This window comes from Trichosurus vulpecula, chromosome 4, assembly GCF_011100635.1.
Source record: "Trichosurus vulpecula isolate mTriVul1 chromosome 4, mTriVul1.pri, whole genome shotgun sequence".
NCBI lineage: Eukaryota > Metazoa > Chordata > Mammalia > Diprotodontia > Phalangeridae > Trichosurus > Trichosurus vulpecula.
Genome location: NC_050576.1, coordinates 308,536,033 through 308,559,779, shown reverse-complemented (window position 1 = coordinate 308,559,779; position 23,747 = coordinate 308,536,033). Strand labels below are relative to the sequence as shown.

At 39.1% G+C, this 23,747-nt stretch overlaps 1 protein-coding gene across 1 annotated transcript in view; it reads right to left on the bottom strand.

Moving 5' to 3' along the window:
- Nucleotides 1-3,709: 3,709 nt before the first annotated feature.
- LOC118847157 (protocadherin-8-like) overlaps nt 3,710-23,747 on the bottom strand; it is a 57,104-nt gene continuing 37,066 nt past the window's right edge. The window contains exon 4 of the mRNA XM_036755742.1: nt 3,710-3,825. Coding sequence (XP_036611637.1) covers nt 3,710-3,825 — 116 coding nt within the window. The remainder of the gene's footprint in view (nt 3,826-23,747) is intronic.

The window sequence follows — 23,747 nt, the reverse complement described above, 5'->3', positions numbered from 1 at the left end:
GGCACAGAGCTGGAAGGGCTGGCCCCTCCACAGGCCTCTCTCTGCCTGACCTGGGTTTGAGGTCGGCTGGGGGTGGGGGCGGAAGATTTGAGGAGTCCATAGAAGTGGAAAACCAAACTCTATGTGGCTCGGAAAAGCAGAGGAGAGAGGCGGGGCACCCAAGCTTTCTATGGAAACAAAAGCCTGCTTTTTGAATACCAAGATTCTGCCAGTATTTTTGTATGCCACTGAGGCACGGAGCACAAAGTCTCCAAACACTTAAAATCTCCAAAAAATTCAAGATGGCCGTCATATAAGGGCAAATGGAGAGGTACATGGTGGGAGTAAACAGGCTACAACATGTAATTAATAAGGAATTTTAATGCAGAATGGGACTGAAAGGTGTCATTGAAGAATATATGATAGGAAGAAAAGATGGTCCGGCCACATGGTAAAGGAGCCAGATGACAAGGGACCATCAATTTTGCTCCAAAAGTACCCCCTTGATATCAGGAAAAAGTAAGAAAAACCTCCAGCAGCTCATGGGTAAACCAACTCCCGTGGTAACTTCATGGGAGAGTGAGGGTAAGAGTTGCTCAGGTTGGGCAAGCATGAAAGAGTTGCTAACTGCATCATGAAGTGACTATTCTGAATTAATGAAATCAGAGTTCCACAAAACAGGGCAAAAACATTAAAACGCTTAAAAAATCCTGCTGCAATATCTCTTGGAAAAGTAAAAAGTAACATAATTTTAAGGCATTAGTATTTATAGCTAATGAAGAAGAAAGCTGTCCTTTTGACTTGTGGTTAAGAGTGGTGGATCTGGAAGTCCTTGAATGTAAATTTGTGACTATGACTTATTCTCTTGTTCCTGTAGGAAATTACAAGAAATTTGCTTCCAGGAGTCCCCATTTGACAGTTAAGAAATTTTACATGGATGATATCATCTGTAGAATAGCCTGAAGTTGTAGATTAAGATCTTATTATCCAGTGTATAGTATAGTAGTGGGCATGGTCTGGGCAGTTTCAACAACAACCACAAAACATACTGTACCTCTGCAGGGACACAGCAGACAGCCAACAAGCATTTATTAAGCACTTACTACATCAGGAGGACCTGAGTTCAAATTCAGCCTCAGACACTTGACACTAGCTGTGTGACCTTGGGCAAGTCACTTAACTCCAATTGCCCTGCCTTCTCCCCTCCAAAAAAAATTAAAAAAAAAAAGAAATATAAGAGGAAAAAAAAAAGGGTACTCATATGGATCTCTGTATTCATTGATTGTAATAGTCTCTCCATGATATAACTGCTTATAACTTTTCTATGCTTTGACATCCTGGGTGACTCTTATTTATGTCTTCCCATAGGGTTTCTACAAAAGGCTCTATGATGCTGGAGGCTTTTCTCTCTTTGTTCCGATATCATGAGGATATCCATAGAACACTCTGACTGGTCGTTTGCCACCCCTCTTCTTCACTATGTGGCCGCTACATCTTCTCTTCTTATCATACATTTACCTGATGGAGCCTTTTAGTCCTGTCCTTTTCCAAAGTTCCTCACTGGTTATATGTTGCAACCTGTTTACTCCTACTATTCGCCTCACCATTGCCTGCTATGTGACAGCCATCTTGCATTATTCAGAGGTGGCTACATCTTGTATCTGTTTCCTCGTCTTTAAAAACACAGGATTAGACTGACCTCAACAAAGTCAGATGAAGAACAGAGATCCCTTCAGGAGGCAAAAGTTGTTGGAAAAGTTGATTCCTTCTAGGTTTGAAACTTCAAAAGTAATTCATCGGAGGTCTTGTCTGTTCAAAATTGCAAAGCTAGAAATGATAGCATTTGCAAGAATAACTAAGCCATGCCAATAGGATTCCCTGTGGTAGCTCTTTACCAAGTATACCAAACTAAGCCAACTGATTTGAGGATTGGAATATTTTCCTGACAACTCAAGGAAAACTCACAGTACACAAATTGCATTGGATTGGCTGGGCAAGGACAGAACTTAGAGGATTATTAGGGGAGATGCAACTAATGGACTTCACGGTTTATGAGTGACTACCAGAGCCCTTCTTTAGAGCAGAAGCTGTTCTCATTTCCATAGTCAAAGCCTCTCTTTGTGGGGAAGCAGCTACACACACCCTGAAGCTGCTCGGACTTTACACAAATAATTCCAGTGACAGCTTATTATGTAACCCATACCTCTCACTCCAGCACTAGGCAGTACTGGGATCATGTGAGCTCATATTATTCCAGTGTTAGTCTTTTACTCAATAAAAAGCCTGCTGCAATGATGATGGACAAGTCAATAAAAGGCCTGGATTAAATCTGTGTACCTTGGAGGTGTGTAAGAATAGGGTGCATTTAAAATGCTTAAAGGCATGTGGGTGACCTAATACAGGCACACTTCACTCAAAGTAAGCTTATTTCAGCCTTCAGATTTACAAAATAAATAAAGATCTCTTTTATTGATTTGTTAGTTTGTTTGCTTTTCAAAATTATTCATGACAGGATTTCTGTCGATTGTAAATCCCTCTAACAGAATTCAAATCTTAACAATAACTGACATTTATGTAACTGCTTAAGTGCTTACATGTCACCTGATTTTCTTTGTCATGGAACCTCACAACAACTCTGCAAGATAGGTGGCCTTATTACCCTCATTTTACAAGTGGGGAGACTGAGGCTGACAAAGGTTAAGGTGCTCACAATCATTAATCACATGATTAAAAAGTGTCTGATAAAATCCAGGTTTTGTTTTGTTTTGTTTTTTGACTCAAAGCCAATTGTCCTATTCACTATGCCAGGCTTCTTCTCTAATCTGATTCAGTGTACCAAAGTTCGGTCTGCTCACAATTATTCAAAAATGTCCCTATCACATAAAGTGATGTACCCCGTAGCAAGTACATTGGGTTCACTAGGTCACAGCTCTAGAGCTGGGAAGGACCTCTAGGGGGTCAAATCTAACCCCATTATCTTAAAAATGAAGTAATTGAAGCCTGGAGAAATAAAGAGACTTACCCAAGGAACACAGAATCATAGATAGAGAAATTAAAGAGACCTCAGAGGTCATCTAGTCACCCTGCCATTTTACAGATAAAGACCTGAGGCCCAGAGAGTTTAAGTTACTTTCCAAGGTCACACAGGTAGTAAATAGAAAAGCTAGGATTTGAAGGGAAGTCCTCTAAGGAAGAGACCCTAGAGATCTTCTGGCTCTCCCCTCCCCTATTGCACCCCCCAACCATTTTAGAAGTGAACAAACTGAGACTCAGAGAAGGTATGTGGTGTGCTTTATTAATACGGATTAAAGATGCTTTGGGGCCTGGAGAAGGGCCCACAATATTTAAATGGTATTGGATATGAATAAAAAGCAGACGCAGCTCTGGTTTCACAGCAGAAAATGAAAGGCAGATTTGGCATTAAGTTTGTTGAATCATAGATGGCCAATCTCAGTAAAAAATAAAATAAAAAAAAAGTCCAGCCCTCCTTCCCCTGCCCAAAGCTGTTTTGCCCTGATTTATCTGGTCTCACTGCCTGCACAGCTGAAGCCAACAGCATCAGAGTCCGTCCGCCTTCCCTTTCTGTGGTGCGGCGAGCCGGCCTGAGCCTGGCGGAGGTAGAGTGAATGCGCTCCCGTCACTCCCGGCACACTGCATCCCGCCTCACCACCAAGCCGTAGCATTTTAGTGGGATGCCCGGTGTTTTCTGGCTGTTCTGGTTAAAATGCTCCTAAATGTGTTTATCCAGTGCTGTGGCTGGACCAGAGTCGGCATCCCCCAGCGGTCCCCTCTCAGCAAACACGGTAAACCTGCATTCGGCTCGCTGTCTGATTTCAAAGTTCAGTGCTGGGAAGGGAGTGGTTAGACTGATAAAAAAATAAAATAAATTGAAATAGTGAAAGGATCATCGTTGGCATCGTGTTGCTGCGGCTGAATTAATTTCCTTCCAGCGCTATCTGCCACGGATAAAACAGAATCCTGCCTAGGATCAGAACATTTGAGCTCAGACAGGGAAGGGATGGATGCTGTCCATGATTTTCAGATTTGCCGGATCCTCGGGCGAAGCTCACCCTAGAGCATTAGGCTAGGACATTTTTTCCTATTCAAGACCATAAATTAAACCCAAATCCAGAAACCTTGAGCCCAGACCGCAAGGCTCCGTTTAGTTTTCTGTACTCAGTTTGGCACCTCGGGTTTTTCCGTGAAATTTTTCTACCGTTCAGGGTGTCCCTCTATCCAGATATATTGATGCCCAAACACCTTCTTTTCGCTTACAAAAGTGGCAAGTGACCACACAAGATTCTGAAAGCACACATTCCAGTGAGGACCAGCTTCTTTTTCCACTTTCTACTGTGGGAGATTCAACATTAGGCGTTTCTAAAACCTTGGGAGAAAAGATAATGATTATCTCTCTTCCTGACCATTTCAACACCAGGGCTGAGCCATATATCTAGGGTCCAAGACATATGTTTCCTCATTGTGGATATTGAGCTCTGTGCACCCTGGTATATATCATTCACTTGCTGCCGGGTTTTTTAACCCTCTTTTCCTTTATTTCGTTCTGGTTTTTTTTTCTCCCTCTGCAATGAGGCTGGTGAGCCATTTAGAGGGTGGAGATGAAAATGAATCTTTGAATCAGTCTAATACAGTGCCGAGCTTGCTTTCTTTGCAGTATTTAAATAAGATAAATGAGCCTAGACTGAGTACCAATCCTCTGGCATATTGGAGTGCCAAGAGCCATGTAGAGCAGTCACTCAGGAGAATGGCTTTCAAACACTTGTCCTACCAACCTACCAACACACTTGCTTGAATGTGCACTTAATGGAGTGGGTGAGCTGGGAAGCCCATCCATACTATTTAAGGCCATAATCAACTGAGGAACTTGTAACTCTCCCAGAATAGGCAGACTTGGGTTACCCTGAGAATTGGAGCTGATAGATGGAAAATGGTTCCTGTACTTCCTTTGGATGGATAGTGGTTTTGATCATAGATAGACAGCCAGACATGTTATTTCATAGACATAGGAAACTTCCAGGTGAGGGGACTTCCTCTACCAATGCAGGTTAGCACATTCTTCACAACATATATTCTTAGACTAGAGTTTACTACAACAATGAGACTGCAGAAAAGTAATTCACCTAGGATCACCTAGCCAGCATACATCAGAGATGGAACATAAACACAGCTATTCTTGCCTATAGGGCATTATCTAATGATAATTATATAATTAATATTATAATTATAATTAATAATAGCTAGTTTTTATATATCACCTACTATGTGCCAGGCATTGTACTAAGCCTTTTACAAATGTCATTTCATTGATCCTCGAAACAACCTTGGAAGTTGTATTACTCATCCCCATTTTCCAGTTGAGGAAACTGAAGTTAAATCACTCACCCAGGGTCACTCACCTAATAAATGTGTTTTGCTGGATTTGAACTCACCTTCCTGATTCCGAGCCTAGGGTCTATCCACTGTACTACCTAGCTGCTTCTATACCACACTGTCTCTTAAGTTTTGAGAATGCAAAAGGTAAACTCATCAACTGTTAAAGCTGTAAGAACTCTTGAGATCATCTAGTCCCGGGGTTCTTAACCTTTTTTTTTTTGGTCAAGGATACCTTTAACAATTTGGTGAAGCCTATGGACTACTTCTCAGAATATTTTAAATGACTAAAATATAATACATAGAATTACAAAGAAAACCAATTATACTAAAATATAGTTAACAAAAAAATTTTTTTGAAACAAGTTCATAGGTCCCAGGGTAAGTACCATTGAATTATAGTTTATATCTCTCATTTTCCAAATGAGCAAACTGAAATACAGAAAAATTAAATGATTTGTCCATGGTTACATAGCAAAAGAGTGATAGGACAGAGACTAGGAGGCTTGCCTCTTAAGTACCAGGTACATGCTCTTGCTTTATTGCCATGTACAAAAAGGGCAATAAAACCTGGATAACATGCTCCCCACCAGTTGAGTTATTGTAGTCAGACTATCATTCCTCAATTTTGAAATTAGGATCTCCTTACATCATCACACAGCAGTAAACTCGGAAAGACACAAAGTCAGAAGCAAGCACAGATCAGCCCGAACTTGTCAAGACAATGGAAAAGCTGACCAGAAATTAAAAGGACTAGGAACAACAGTCTACCTCTCTTGCTCCCTCCCCACCTCTTCTGTCTTGGGTTAAAAAGGATGGTCCCAGCAGCGCTTGTGGACTGCGCAGAATTTCACAAAGTTTAGAAAGGTTCAGGCTATCCCTCCAACACAATTACTCAAACTGGGGGAAATTGTTCCTGTAATGGAGTTTTCAATTTATTGGTCAATTTCACTTTGATTTTGTGTCACTGTTGGCTCTGTTAGGCCTTCAGCTTGTATTACATACTCTAAAAACATAAAACATTTTCAAATATTTTAAATATCACAGATAATAATTTTTATTCAGTTCATAATCGCCTTATGGAAAGATAAATAAAAATAATTTTAAAAGGCTACATTGACTCTTAACTTCAGTAAGGTTTTCATAAATAGCTAAAATCTGCCACCTTCTGGAATTTTCTGGGAAATAAGCCAATTTTACTTACCTATTACTCAGTTCTCCTCCAGACGTGAAGAGACAGTGCCATCTAGTGGACAGTTTTAGATTATGCATGCAGTAGAAAATCACAAAGGAGCTCATTTACCCGAAAAGAGATATTCATTTGGGGTAATTTACTAAAATTACATTACCAAATGGAAAATATATTCCACACATGGCACTTATAGCAGTGTCTAAAGAATCAGAATTTTATAATGAGCAAAAATAAATGAAAACAAAAGGCTATTTATGCCCAGGTCATACCAGACACATAGAGAGACATATTTTTAATTCTTTTATTTTCCCCAAATTAATCAGCTGGCAGTGAAGTTGTATAATTCTTATGTTTTAACCAAATTAACCCATTCTATTTTTAAAACAAAAGGAGGAAATTGCATTACTTTTCAGCCTGGATATTACCTTTATCAGATAAAGAGATTAATATAGATTGCTCAGCAAATACCTACCCTTAATATTGCAGCAACAAAAATAACATCAATACTTTTGCACTTTTTACACCCTTAAGGCTCTGTCCTTTAAAACATGCAGCTGGCTTTCCTTAGTGCCTGAGGAGAATCCATTTGGGGGAAGCATGCATGAATTGTAGTGCCTGCCACTATATTCATTACATATTCTCATCCCCAGGAATCACACTGCTAGGAGAATAGAATATGGAATCGGATGGGCCCATTCTTGTGATGTTTTCAAGGATGTAATCTCATTGCTTCCTCCTCTCGTACATTTTGAAATCTCTCTAGAGTCGTCCTTTAGGAAGATGAAGGATTTGGGGGAATTTTTTTTTTTCTAAGTGTCAGACAGAGTCTGCACAGCTGTGTTGCTTTCATTTGTGGGTTTGTCAGGCATTTGACAAACTATCTCAGCTGTTGTAAATCTACTTTGTGCTGAAACATGGTAAAGTATATACTGTAGATTCTCAATCTGATAACAAATTTAGTTGTGGAAAATCAAAATCAGCTTCAACTTTTTGCTGACTGAGAGGAATGGGGACAACATCCTTACTCATCCTTCATTTCTTTCCTTCTCTCTAAGCCCACAGACAGGGGTAGTTTAAAATCAGGAGGACTTGAGTTCAAATCTAGCCTCAGATACTTACTAACTATGTGACCATGGGCAAGTCACTTAAGCCTGTTTGCCTCAGCTTTCTCATCTGTAAAATGACCTGGAGAAGGAAATGGCAAACCACTCCAGTATTTTTTGCCAAGAAAACCCCAAAAAGGGGTCACGAAGAGTGGGGCATGACTGAAAACAACTAAACAACAACAAAAGCCCACAGACCTCACCATTAGCCTATTCTTTGTTCTAACCCTTTTTAGCTGCACTGACTAGCCAAATCATCTGGTTTTTTTTTTTTAATCACAGTAATTTGCTTCTGGCTTAAAGCTGCTGATTGGCTCATGCTTTGCTAATGGACAAATAGCCTCAAGCCACAGGTTATCTTTGGTAAAGTTCCACAGAGGCAGCTGCAGAAACAGTCATTCCCCTGATGTCCTCTTTCATTTCATGTGTTTGTGGTATCCTCTAGAAAGTATCAGCAGTTAAGCATCAACCAGAGTTTTTATGGCTTAAAAAAAAAAAAAACAAAACCTGTGGCTTTAAGGCTGATCTCAACTGCCAAAACACTTCTAATGTATTTGGAAGGACAAATATGGGAATCTGGTTTCAGCCCTAGGTCTGTTAGGAAGGTAAAGATAGATGCCAGACAGCCAGTCCCAGTGTCTTAGTGACATTCGCACTGTACATAGAAGAATCTCAAATCTTTATCATTTGGGGTGAGCACTTCCTTTTTCCTAACCCACTACCTCCATGAAACAGTTCCATCTATATAGTTCTTGAAGCACTCACTTCAAAATGCCAATCTGCCCTCCCCCCCCAAACCAACTATAATGTATACCCCATTGATTATGCCTATTTCCCATACCCTAATTATATGAGGTCACATTTTAGAGAGGCAAGGACCATCTGAATGAATATGGTCCAAGCATTGCTTATGAACCACTAAGTAAAAGGTGCCCAAGAAAGCAAATTGGAGCAGCAACAATCCATGTGGGGAGAATAAGTCACTAATCGTAGGAGCTAATAGTTGTAGCATATAAAGTAGTATTACCATTATTCTTATTAGCAAGTAAGAAGGATGGTCAATTATGTTGAAGTTGCAACCACAGAACCTGCAAGTAGAAGGCAAGCTCCGTAAAAGCAGAGACTACTGCAGTTTTTGTCTTTGAATCCACAGCACCTAGCATATATGTATGTTGTTGTGGTGGTGGTGGTTGTTCGGTCATTTCAGTCATGCTGACTCTTTGTGACCCCATTTGGGGTTTTCTTGACAAAGATACTAGAGTGGTTTTTCATTTAGTTCTCCAGCTCATTTTACAATGAGGAAACTGAGGCAAACAGAATTAAGTGACTTGCCCAGGGTAACATAGCTACTTACTATGTCTGAAGCCAGATTTGAACACAGGAATGTGAGTCTTCCTGACTCCAGCCCCAGCGCTCTATCCACTTCACCACTTAGCTGCCCCATCTGCATGTGTATACATATATACACACACATGTATGTATATATATATACACATATGTATGTATATGTGTATATGTGTGTATACACATATATATGTGTGTTGTATATATATGTATATGTATGTGTATACATGTATGTATACTTAGTCAAAAACTCCAGAACTAACCCCTGCAAGGCCTTGGAATTCTTTATTTTTCTGACTACAGCCTCTCCCCCTTTTCAGTGTACTGGCTCCCTCCCAAGGAAGCAGCAGCCAGTAAGCACAAATGTTCCTGCAGATGCTGGGTGTCAGACCATGGAATCCAAACCTACAGAACTGCCATATTCTCTGGTCCAAAATCCTACATTGCCTTTATGTGCTAGATCTGGAGCTAAGAGTAGCAATCAGAAGGAGGCTATACAGCATGGCTCCTATGGAATCTCCAGGCCTCTCAAACACCAAATGAGCCTGGCCCTGACTCCCTACCCAAATACAGTTTGTTCAAGGAACCTGAGAGCATTTGATAATATGTGACTGGAAATCCCTATTTTTTAATGCTTGTTTAATGCTCATGGGCTTTGATGACTTGCAGCAATTTATCCAATAACAACAACATTGTAAAGACAAACAACTTTGAAAGACTTAACAACTCTGATCAGCACAAAGAACACCATGGACCAATATAGACCCCATGATGAAACATGCTGCCTACCTCCTGAAAGAGTCAACAGACTTACGGTGCAGATTGAGAACAGTACTTTTTTTTATTTATAACCGATGTGGGAATTTTTTTTTCCTTGACTATACCTACTTGTTATAAGGGTTTTCTTTATTTTCCTGTGGGAGGGAGAAAAAAATAGATTTTTGGTCAATGAAAACAAATAAAATAGCTTTTGACTCAGTAGCTTAGTTGCCATGTTTGGGTTCAAAATAACCACTGGAGATCCAAACTTGTTCAGCTCTAAAGAATTACATTATACAGACACGACCTCAGCTTTATCCAGTAGTGAAAGATTTGACAAACTAATGTTTTGAAGCTAAAATGTTGTGAAGATTATGCACAAACCCTCAAGTTTAAGAGTGCTTGATAGCTTTCACAACACATGGCATATCATGGAATCGATGTAATAAATATATCTACTTTATTGCTTTAGGCTATAGGGCTATTGCTGCTGTTAGAGGTGTATATTCTTAATACAATTGATTTTTTAAGCTGTACTCTTAGTGTATAATTAGCTCCCTGAGAGTAGGGGCTGGTTGGTTTTTATTTCTGCATCCCCAACCCTCAGCAAAGTGCTTCACACATGGTAGGTTTTTAATAAATGAATCAAAAAACTTTCATGTCACCAGGAAGTCTCAATATGGAAAAGTTATATAACATCTCAAAAATAAATATTGATTGAGTTCCTACTCAGAAAGGAAAAAATACCTGATAAAAACTTTGCAAGATAAATATCTGAAGGCTTTAGGAGACTCAAAGCTCAATGTAAGTCTTTGAAGGTCTATCTTTTGGAAAGCAATTAAACTTTTTCTGTTTGGTTCCAAAGGGTAGAACCAGGGGCAATGAGTGGGAGTCCAAAATAGCCGTTCTGGGTTTAATGCCAGGAAAGACTAAGGCTTAGAGCTGCCCCCAAAGGGGAATGGACTTCCTGCAACTGTCTTAAAGGTCTTCAAGTAGAAATCTGAATGACCCCTTATTGGGTCTATCATACTGCATCCTCTTTGCCTCCATGATTAGAATTGGACGGTCACTGAGATCCCTTTCAATTCTCAAATTCTATGATTCTGTGAATCAACAACGCAATGTGGTAATTAAAAGAAACTTAACGCGACTTAAGCTGCACTTAATACAATTGCCACAATGAGGAAGGTGTTAATCTTGCTGTATTATGCCCTCATCAGAACACTTTTGAAGTGTTCTGTTCTGTTTTGGGTACCACATTTTATGAAGATTAAACTAGAGCACAACCAGAGAAGGGTGACAAGGGTGATAAAGTACTTGAAAACCATGACACATAAAGACAGATAGAAGGAATTGGCGATGTGTAGCATTTTTTTAAAAAAAAAGGATAAAATTGGGAAACCATGATAGTTGCCTTCTAGTATTTATAGTGCTGTCATATAGGAGAAAAATTAGGCTTATTGGGCTTTAGCCTTGAGGGAAGAACTGGGAGCAATGGGTGGAAGTGTCAGAGATCCAGATTCTGGCTCAAAATAAGAGAAAATTTCTTAACAATGAGAGCATCCCAAAAGTAAAATGAACTTCCTCTGGAATAAGGTCTTCAATCAGGTGCTGCATGGCCACTTGTCAATGATGTTACAAAGGGGCTTAGTGGTCACAGATAAACATATGCTCTGCTATGTGCAAGACACTATGATGGGCACCATGAGGGAGAGAAAGAAGTAGGGAAGAGAAGGATATCATCCCAAGAATAATGAACAGGGTGAGTAAAGGCACAGAAATGAGAAAGAGAACTTGCTAAGTTTGGAACTAGCAAATAAAGTACAGAAAGGAAAAAAATGGGAATGAGAACAGCAATATGTGCTCTCTTTGTTCTTTAAGAGAAAAACAAGTTATTGGAAATTAAAAATGTAATTTTAGGACAAAATAGAGAGTTTAAAAAAAACTCTAGGAACCCAAGACATTTTCCAGTATATTCCTTGGGTAGCAACAGATAGAGAATGAAAAGTACTGATTCTTATCCCCGATTTTTATTATTCTCATTATCGTGAGGTTCTCGTATGATTCAGAAATCAGATGGAGAAAGAAATAATTATTTCAATTAAGGGATAATTTATTATTGACTCTTGGTATGTTAGAGTTGCAGAGGGAGGCATATATTGTGATAATAAATAGAGCTTCTTGCAGCATCCAACTATATTTTGCTCATCTGGCTGCTACCAGAGTTATAGGATTTCCACAAAGTCACTTGGGTTCACTGCCATAAAGCCAAGCTACTCAGTAGTATTTCTATAAGTGGCAGATCCATGTTGGTCTTTTTGATACTTCTCAAACACACCTTGTCCTTTCCTACCTCTAAGCCTTTGCTTATGTTTGAGACACAGAATATTTCTTCCCTCATTCAGACTACCACTTAACAAAAATATTCTCCTCCTTCAAGCCCTAGCTCAGAGCCCACTTTTTCCATCAAAACTTTCTTTATCATCCCCTGCCAGAAGCCATCTCTCATTCCTTTAAACTCCTGCTGCATTTATTGTCTGTACCACTCACAGCACACTTATCACATATTATCATCTCATGTTACGGTAGTTTGGACATTTTTTAGAGTCTGTAATAGGCCACATTCTCCTTCAAGGAAGGGAATATGTCCTATACTTTTTTGTAATCTGTAAATGCTTAGAAGCCTGCCTTGCATCGAATATGTCCCAAAAGCATACCTTACAAATAAATAAATGAATTAATATGATTAACCCCATTCCCTAGAAGTATAGGTCACCCAATACTCCACCAATAATAGGAATAAATTTACATTGTGCTTTAAGGATTTACAAAGTTCTTTGTATTCATCATCTCTTTTGATTCTCCTACCCTGGTCATAGCTAAAAGGTAGAGAGGTGGTACAGTGAATAGGGTGCTTGTCCTGGAGTCGGAAAGAACTGAATACAAATTCAGCCTCAAACACTTGTTAACATGATCAGAAGCAAGTCAGTATCCCCAAAATGGGGATAATGATAGCCCCTACATAACAAGGGTATTTATGAAGATAAAATTAGATAGTATTTACAAAATGTTTTGCAAACCCTGAAGCACTATATAAATGCCAGCTATTATTATTAAAAGGAAACTTGGAGGTCACAGTACAAATCCCTCATTTTAAAGATGTAAAAAATGATGCTCAGAAAGATTAAGTAATTAATATCACAAGGTCACCAAGGTAGTTAAGTGGCAAAAATTGGAATTAATACCTGGCTCCTCTACTTGTAAATCTAGCCCTCCACCAAGAATTCATCAGAAATATGTCAGATTACTCTTTGGGGGAGTTTGAGCCCCAGAAAGATAAATAGTTTTCCAAATCAGAAGTTAGGAGACAGGTCCTACACTCCCCTCTACACCTGCAAAATAGGTGTGATCACCCTCCATGACCTTACTCCCTCACATGTCTGCATGGCACTTTATAGCTTATTTTTTCCCTTTCATCATCTCGTTAGATCTCCCACAGCTCTGTAAAATACTTCAGTCAGACATTACTACCACCATTTTACAGATGAAGAAAAGGAGACTCAAAAAGGTCAGGTGACTTGGCCATGGTCACCATTGTGGCTTCCTACCAGACATAACCTTTTTTTTTACAATACCCACCTACTCAGTAGACTTGGTGCCACTTGACACAGGAAATGTGTTAGAAAATCATCCCCATCCCATTGTGAGCACATACTTCTCTTTTATTTTAATCCTATTATAGCATTTTTTGATGGCAACCCGCTGCTATAGCACAGCTAACTATGTTACAGCTCCCCAGGCCCTGAGCATGAAAGCAGCTCTTGAGAACACATGCTAGGGCAGATCTACATAGTTAAAATGGAAATGAAAATAAGAAGTCTTGCTGTCAGGGGCAAGGAGGAGGAGGAGAAGGAAGAGGAGGGAGAGGAAAAGGTGGAGATGAAGGAGGAAGAGGCCACTTCTCTGAATGTGTTCTTTCCTTGTGCTGGCCTTCGGGTTCTAGGCATCAGCTGCTTGCAAGTGAGAATGTGTTTTTCAGACTCCATCTATATTTCATACAGCTGCCTGAATAATTTTTCTCAAGTATATATTGGGTAATGCCACTCTTATGCTCAAAAATCTTTAGAGCCTTCCCGTTGCCTACCAAGTAAAGTTCAAACTCCTTTATCTGGAATTTACAATCTGATGCCACCCTACCTTACCATTTGATCTCGTTCAGTCTTCTCAGAGAGATGTGTGCTTATTAAATCGTCTTACCTACTCTCCACTCTCTCTATAACCTGAAGTCTCCCAACTCTGCAGAGGTTTTTTTCCCCCTATATTATTCCCCATGCTTGAGGACTCCTCCTTGCTTGCTGTATCCCATCCTTTAAAGATTAATTTGTATGTCACCTGCTCGAAGGCTTCCCTGAATTTAGACTTCACAAAACATTTTGTTTCATACTTGTTTAATGATTTTGTAAATGATACTGTACATTGCCGTTAACTGTTTGATTCTTCTTCTAATAATAATAATAATAGCTAACACTTATACAGAGCTTACTAAAGGCCAGGAACTATGCTAAGTGTTTTGTGATTATTATTTGATTCTCATAACAACCCTGGAGGTAGGTGCTATTCCATCCGCATTTTACAAATGAGGAAACTGAGGCAAGCAGAGATTTTTTTTTTTAAGTAACCTGCCCAGAATCACACAGCTAGTAAGTTTCTGATCCCAGATTTGAACTCTGGTTTTATTATTGTTAATCTATAAGCTCCAAGAAGGGAGAAATCATATCTTACCACAACTTTATATTATAATACCTAGCATAGTGCTCAGTACATAGCATTTAATAGATTTTTTTAAAAAATAAATGAATGTGTTCTGCATGGTGCCTGGTGTGAGATGGATGTTGAAGTAATGATGAGCAGTATTAACTCACAACTCAACTAACTAAGGGTCATTTGGTAGTGGTGGAATTGGTGAGTTGTTTATAGGCCAACCCTGAATATAGGCTTCCCCCTTAAAATGAGATCTCTTTTAAAGGGGTAAAATATATCGGTATATTGAAAATAGTATCAGTGGTCATAGGTCTAACTCAAGCTTTACCCAGGTCATACTTAAGGAGAAAGTATGGCTTATATTCAGATGAATATAGTACTTTTGGCAGGAGAGAATTAATTATTCAGTGTAGCCTATAGACATGCTTCTGATTTCTGGTGGTTTCATTAATAAAAAGAAACAGAATTTAAATATGAAAGCTAATATTTTTATCTGCCTGCAAGTATTCAAATAGAGAGCTACCCTGATATGATAAAGATAATGGCATCCAATTTCTTTTTTTTTTCCGTTTTTTGGTCCAAAGGTGATTTCCTCAATATGGAGAAATCCTGATGTGGAAACTCCATTTACTGTTGGTCATCTCTAATTTATACTCGGAGAGTGGACTGGGAGAATGCACTTGCTCATAGTCGTGTACCTAGCACATATCAGAGATAAGACTTAAACTCAAGTTTTCCTGAATCCAAGGACTGCCCGCTCTACCGTACATTGGATTCATCCAAAAAAAAAATACTTGAGCCATATTCCTTAACACGGGTTCTGCACACAGGTTATGATAGAAAATGTTTTACATAATTGTTTATTAACTCACTTTTCTATAGCGATTTATACCAATGAAGCCATATGTGTGTAAGTGTACATCTGTGTGTGTATATACTCTGATTTGATCTTCACAACAACCCTGTACTTAGTGCAAATTGTATTTTCATTTCACTGATGAAGCATGTAAGGATCAGAAAGATTAGGTGACTGGCCCAAGGTAATACAATGTGTTACCATAGGGAGAAAAAAAGAGATGCCATGGACAGAATTCAAGGGATGTGTATGAATCCTGGTTGGAATACTATCTGTCAAACCCCATTTTTCGCCTCAATAATATAAAGGGCTCCAACTAAAGTCCTTTGCTTCTTTATCAATCTAAGTGGTATGAACAGAATTTGAACTCATCTTTTGCCTGTAATTACAATATTCTTTGCGCTCAAATGAGAGGATGTATGTGCCATGACCCTTGAGAGCTCACTTGATGGGACACAGGTCTGCTCAGTTCTAAAATAAGGTTGCTGAAGTACTTGGTCTGCTTCAGAGTTCTTGGATAATTGCTATTCCTTTTGAATATGACAAGCTGTAATATAGCGGAGAGATATGAATGCTAAAATTATTCTATAATTATTAGACAAATATAATTTATATATAATTATAAACAGAAGAGGATTTGGTTATCACCCATGATCCAAGGTGCAAACATTTGTTGAGAAGAACCAGAGTCTGAACCCAGAAATAGAAGAAGAGAGAAGTGAACAGACAGATTTCAGGACTGCATCACCTAAGCCTGAAGATGAAAGTGATGTATACTATAGTTACTGTTGAGAACTAATCTACCTTAGCAGAGCAACAGCTCAGAAGAAAAATATCAGAAAAGGCACCCAGTGCATCAACCAGTTTAACTGAGATATTATACCCAGCGAGGTATTAGTTGAGCTAAGGATGGATCAATTCAACAGTAGTGTAAGAGCATTTGTTCAACACAGAAGATACATTCATCAAGGAACTTTTATGAACAACTCCTGAGAAGGAAACAGGGCACTAATTTCAGTCTTTAGTTACTGCCCGCCTCCCCCCCACCAAGAACATGCATTTTCATGTTTCCTTTCAATGTGTTTTCTGAGCAGATTTCTGTAACTGTGTTCTGCCATTTCCCTTACAAATACTGAATGCATAGATGGGAAAGTATGAGCAAGGTTTTTGTATGGATTTTGACTTATTTTTCCTGCATTTTCTTTAGTGTGTCAATACTCTGATATTATTTCTTTTGCCCTATTTTCAAGCAAATTTTTATCTTTGAAGTCTAAATGTGTTAGCATTATAAATGTCTGGGTTTGGGTAATTAGGAGCCCTTGGGTGATAATCCAAGCACTAAAATGATGAATAAAGAGACAGCAGGGTTCCCCCTAGGATCCTGAAAGACTTTGGTTCATAATGGTGGTTCTCTGGAAATCTAGACTTGCAAAAATAAAGAATGGTTGATATAAGCAAGCCAGTCATGAATGTGAACAAGTGATCATATGTTCTTTGTGAGAAGCGTGAAATACTATAATATAGTGGGACACGCATATACATGTTATGTACTTAAGGCACTTTGTAAACACTAAAGCACTATGTGAATCTCAAATATTATTATTACTATTAATACATGGCATTGTCACTGCAAACACTTAGAAACTTACATATCTATTTCAGGAATTATTGTAACACTGAACTCAACTACCGTCTATGCATCAGTCTCTCTGCTTTGAAAAGGACAGTAATGTTTTCCCTAAGTCTGGTTCATGTGGTTTATGAATAAATTAATAGCTCTAGATCACAGACAAAAGTTCCTCTGTATGGTTTTTGTTGTTGGTTATTAGGATTGTGGTTGCTATGATTATATCTCGATGGTGGGTATAAGCATTAGCTATTCCTTCTGGTGCCCCAAAAGACAAACTACTAGAAAAATAATATATGGGCCAAAATTTAAAGCCAACTATAACCATCAGATATGCTAGCGGAGATGAGGTTTTTTGTTTTATGTTCTTTCTTGTCTGAGGCGCATCGTTAGGTCCCAATATACAGTCAATGTTAATAATAAGAGAGTAATTAATGCTTCCTAATTGTTGTTTACCAGGTATTTATCCTCCTGCTGATGACAGAATTTGTATGAAAAGAAATCCGAGCACAATTTTAAGAGATAGTTTAGTTTGCATGTAAAGTTTCCCTGCAGAGGACTATTAAAAAAACATTCGGAAGGAAGCATTGAAAAATTCACTTAAAAAATTTTTTTGGGTTACTCAAAATAACAGATATTTTGTAGCATTAGAATAGTGACAGAGCATTTTTAATACGTTACTTTATTTTAGCTTAATAACCCTGTGCGATACATGCTACAGGTGATATTATCCCATGTTTTCTGCTTTGGTTTGTTTTGGTTTTTTACAGCTCAGGAAATGGAAGCTCCAAGTGGTTGTTATATAGTAATGTCAAAGTCAATATTTTAACCCAGATCATGCTGTCTTAAAGTCTTTACACATCACCATGCTGTTTCTGCTTCATAATATCCAGGTAATTATAATAATAGCAATAATTACAATATGATTATTAGCTACATGAATATTGTACTTTACATATATTATCTCATTTAATCCTTACAACAACCCTGTGAGGTAGATGCTGTTATTATCCCATTTTACAGATGAAGAGAGGTTAAGTGATTTGCCCAGGATCAACCAGTTAGTAAGTGTCTGAAGAATGACCTAAAAATAGGTCTTCCCAACTCCAACTCTAGCAGTCTGTCTTTGAAGAGAATTAAATAAATATCATTCATTGCACAGAAAGGGTCCACACACTGAACTTGGAATAAGGAAGCCTCAGTTCCCACCCTGGATTCTGCCACCAGCCCATTGTTTGACCTTGAACAAGATATTTGACTTTGTGAGCCTCAATTTCTTCATCTGTGACATAAAGAAATACACACTGATGATTTTCAAATCCCATTCCAACTGTTAGATCCTTTGGGTTTTTTTTTTTATATCTATGAAAATTCTTACAGATACACACACACCCATATATGTGAAATATGTTGGTGATGAGGGCACAGTCTCTGGGAACCCCCTTGAACCTGGAGTACAGTCTCTGGGAGCCCCCTTGAACTCTCCTTGAGTCTTCCAACTGGATCTGGCCTTCCCCTAAGGCCACGGGCCTTGCATTATCTTTGGGCCTAAGTCTCTGCCTATCCTAGCCCTCTATTGTCCAGCTGTTTCCCACACTTAATCCTGATCAAAATATCTATATGCTAGCTCTGTTACCCTAGCCCTCTATTGTCTGTCATCTCCATGTAGCCTTCAACTATTTCCTACCCTGGAGTCTGACCCCATCTGAGTCCCATCAAGCTCCTCCTTAGATTCTTCCTCAAGACCTCCCTAAACCCCTCCTCCAGTCACCCCAGACCACCCCTCAATCCCTCCCACAATCTTTGTGTATATAATCCCCATCTTGCCTCCATGAAGGTGCTCAGATTCAATCTAGTTCAGTAGATCGAATCTGGCCCGCTTGTGAAAACAGGCATCACAAAGGGTGAGATTTCTTAAGACAATCCATTACAGCAAACCCTTAATACATTTTGTCTTTGCCTTGCCTGAGAAGGCTTGAGTCGAATTCTTTCAGCAGGACCCGGTGTGTCGGTACTTTGGGGTATTGAGCACCCCTCAACCCCAAACCTCTTCCATGGTTCTTTCCCATGACAGAACCACTTCCTTCATTGATCCACCCAGAATTTTTTACACTTTGATAGACTGAGAAACTACAATGTCAGCAAAGTGTTCTTTGGAGTATCAAACTCCGATGATTCCAGGTGCTCAGTCATGTATGTAGGTAGCTAGGTGGTATAGTGAATAGAGGGCTGGAACTGGAGTCAGGGAGAGTCCAAATCAAATTCTGCCTTAGACACTGATTGTGTGAACCTGTGAAGGCCACTCAACCTTTCATGTCTCAGTTTCCTCATATGTAAAAAAAAAAAATAAAGGCCTGGAGGGGGCAATAGCTGTGATGATCAAAAGAGTTAATATATGCAAAGTGTTTTGCAAACCTTGAAGCATTACATAAATGTTAGCTATTGTTATTTTGAGTCAGCCTTGTGGACTAAGTCAATGTCATTCAGCATTCATCCTACATCCAGTATGTGCAAAGGCCCGTTTTGTCTATAGTATTTATCATCCAGCAGCCAGGTTTTGATCTGTGGCAGAGCAGTCCTTTGGACTCGAGAGCTGAGAGCAGCCTTACGGAGGGAGATTGGGAGGCAGATGACTGACTGTTGAGGTTTTTGTTTTTATTGAATGTTCCTGTGAGCTGGATTGATGACACTGATCAGAGCTGATTCTGCCACATAGAACAGGAAAGCAAAAGAATACTGTTAATTTTATTTTAGTGACTGATCGATGGGGGTCAGCTGGGGCCCTGGAGACCTGTTGAGTTTGAGGATTTCTGTTGCATTTGATGACTCCATTTGTGTGTATGTCTGCAAATGGGAATGAAGAAGGTCAAGGTGAATCCCTTCATTCAGATTCCAGGAGTATACAGTTGATATTGACCCCTGGGCTAAAAAGAAGGGTGGAAGCATATGAATCAGGCCAAGCAAGGCTTTGAGTCTGAGAGAAATGAAGCATTTTAGTAAGGGAGGTGGGCTCATACCTCCCCCTTAATACCTTACTTGAATGAATGAATGAAGAACATTTATTAAATACTTGCAATGTAAAAAGCATTGCACTAAGAATATAGATACAGAAGTGAGACAAGCCTTGCCCTTAAGGAGCTAATATTCTCTCTATATAGATATAGATATAGATATAGATATAGATATAGATATAGATATAGATATAGATGTAGATATAGATAGATAGATATAGATATAGATGTAGATGTAGATATAGATGTATGTATGTATGTATGCACACATACACATATACAAAAATATATACATATACGTACACATATGTATACATACATATATACATATTATATATAAAATTTTTCCCCAATTACATGTTAAAACAATTGTTAACATTTGTTTGTTTTAAGTTTTGAGTTCCAAATTTTATCTCTCTCTCCCTCCCTACCTCCCCCTCTCTGAAATGGTAAGCAAGAGGTATAGGTTATACATGTGCAATCATGTAAAACATTTCCATATTAGTCATTTTGTACAAGAAGACTCAAATAAAGGAAAAAGAATGAAAGAAAAAAGTGAAAAGCGGTATGCTTCAGTCTATATTCAAACAACAGCAGTTCTTTCTCTGGAGGTAGATAGTATGCATCCTCATTAGTCTGTTCATGGGAGAAACAATATATGCAGGAAGTGGTGAGTAGGGAGGGGTTTTTTGGTCTGAGAAGTCACAAAGCTGGTGAAAAGAGTTTCCCAATAAGGGAATTGGTTGAGTCGCCTTTTCCATTAGCAATGGCAGTATTGATTTTATTATGTCTCCCAGAGCAAGAGGTGGAAAGAGATTCTGCAAGTTACCTTAAGGCTAATTAAATCTTACTGTCCTCTTTACATCACTCCTTGAAATTTCACTCTTCTCTAGATCCTTAGAGGGAATAAGACCAATTGAAAGGTCTGCATATAGCAATCTGATGACCTGGATTCAAGCCCTCACTGTGACCATGATGAGCTTGGTGAATGTTGGCAAGTCTCTAAGTACCTTTGAGCCTCTATTTCCTTACTTATAAAATGGTAAAATAATAATAACAATATTGGTATAACCCCTGTCTAAAAGCCCTTTGGCTTTTTCCTTATTTGTGCAGATGAATGCCCTGCCCTGTGTGAAGTGCATGGCAGAGTTAAGAGTGGTGACAGCTTCAATTCTCAGCCAGTCTCCCTTTAGGGGTACTTCATCACAATATGGTGATGTTTTGATGAAAGCACTTTGTAAACCACAGAACGGCAGAAATGAAGAGTATCCTTATAATCAGTGGTCAATTCTACATCAGAGAGGTGGCATGCACATCATGGACAGAGAGCTGGTCCCAGAGTCAAAAAGGCCTGTGTTCAAATCCAGCCTCTGACACATGCTGGCTTTGTGACCCTGGACAGGTTACTTAATCTCTCAATGTCCGACTAAGGCAACTTTGTAAGACATAGAAGTTTAGAATGGTAGTCAATATTCATTGATAGAAGGAGTTTCCTCACAGAGAACTCCCTACATCAAACAAAAGTATAGGTCTAGACATGCAGAAATAAGAAATAGAGGAATAGTGAAACAATAAATGTTTACTAAGCACCTATTATGTGCCAGGCACTGTACTAACTGCTGCACATATAAAGACAATGAAAAGACATTCCCTACTGTCAAGGAGCTCAGAGTCTAATGGAGGAGACAATATGCAAATAACTAAGTACAAATAACACCTATTCAGGATTGGAAGTAATCACAAAAGGGGAGGAACTAGAATTAAGAGGAAATTGGAAAGGCTTCCTGTATAAGGTGAGATTTCAGCATAACATAAAGATGTAGCCATGGTACTTAACAAATATTTAGCTAGGCAAATAAGCCAACTTCTTTAGTATCTTCTTTATTTCTAGAAGGCAGTAGTGGGCAACAAAGGAAAGAAGAAGAAGAAGAAGAAGAAGAAGAAGAAGAAGAAGAAGAAGAAGAAGAAGAAGAAGAAGAAGAAGAAGAAGAAGAAGAAGAAGAAGAAGAAGAAGAAGAAGAAGAAGAAGAAGAAGAAGAAGAAGAAGAAGAAGAAGAAGAAGAAAAGGAGGAGGAGGAGGAGAAGGAGAAGGAGAAGGAGAAGGAGAAGGAGAAGAAGAAGAAGAAGAAGATGATGATGATGATGATGATGATGATAATGATGGAGGAGGAGGAGGAGGAGGAGGAAGAGGAGGAGAAGGAGGAGAAGAAGAAGGAGAAGGAAGAGGAGGAGGAAGAAGCAGAGAAGGAGGAACTACTTTAATATTTACAAAACCCACTACAAATACTATTTCATTTTGTCCTCACAACAATCCTGGGATAAACATGCTATTATTATCTACATTTAACATATAAGGAAACTGAGGCAGGCAGCAAGAAAGCCAGAAATGCCTTTGCACAAGTGGTCCCCATGAATGTAATTCACTCCCTCTTCACCTCTGTCTTTACAAAAGATCTTGAACCCTGAACACTCAGTTTGGATGCCACCTTCTACACAAATACTTGGGGCAGCTAGGTGGCACAGTGTATAGAGTGCCAGGCCTAGAGACAGAAAGACTCATTTTCCTGACTTCAAATCTGGCCTCAGATACTTACTAGCTGTGTGACTCTGGGCAAGTCAATTAACCCTGTTTGCCTCAGTTTCCTCATCTATAATATGAGCTGGACAAAGAAATGGCAAACCACTCCAGTATCTTTGCCAAGAAAACCCAAAGTGGAGTCACAAAGAGTCAGATATGACTGAAATGACTGAACAACAAAAAAACCACAAGGGCTTGTCTAATTCTCCCAGTTATTAGCCTTCTCTGCCTCTTGGAATTATTTCGTACTACTTTGAAGATACTTCATGTTTAATTGTGTGCACATTAAATCCCCCAAGTAGAATAGAAGCACCTCAAGGGCAGGAGCTATTTCATTTTTGTCTTTGTATTCCCAGTGCCTTGCATGTAGAAAGCAACTCTTAAAGTGCTCACTGAATTGAATTGACTAGTAAGAGAAATGTCTGCTCCATTTGATAGACGCAGAATCTTTGCTGCTGACATGCCATCTCTCTTCCATCTTTAGTTTATTTAAGCCCTTCCCCATCATGCTGTTGCCACACAGTTTGGATGTAATAGCTACACAGCGTGGACATCATTAAAAGCATTATGACTAGAGGCAGGAACACGAAGCTGCGCATCTTATTAAGCGATAGATTGCATAAACAACTGCAGTTCGTTCTGCCCTGGAGCCTGACATCGCTGTCTGAAGAAGAGTGTTGAAAATAATTCATCTGGTAGTCTTCTACTTAGACTATCAGATTATGCACAGACCCATTAAGCCACAAAGAAATGGAATGGCAAGTCGCTCACTGTGGCCATTCAGTGGTTAACGAGCAGCTCACCCCACTCCACCCCACTTTGCTCCATATCCCCAAGCACCCAAGAAGCAGGGATTTCAAGTGGCCCAGTCTCCAGAACTGCCGTGACTACAAAGCTCCCAGTGTAGCCAACTGGAGTTACAGCCTCCTGAAAAGTGACAGATTTAAAGGGAGAAAATGTGTGCCGTTGCTCAAGGCAAGTTATTTTAATATAATGCCATGATGACAGCTCTCCACATTTAATCATCACACTCCTGATTTTTTGCCTCGACATTAAAATTTCTCCCAATTTGGAGCTTTAGGTAAATGTTCTTTTTTTTCCCATCCACTCTTGTGGATGCCTGACAGCTCCACTTTTGCAAGCAATGTT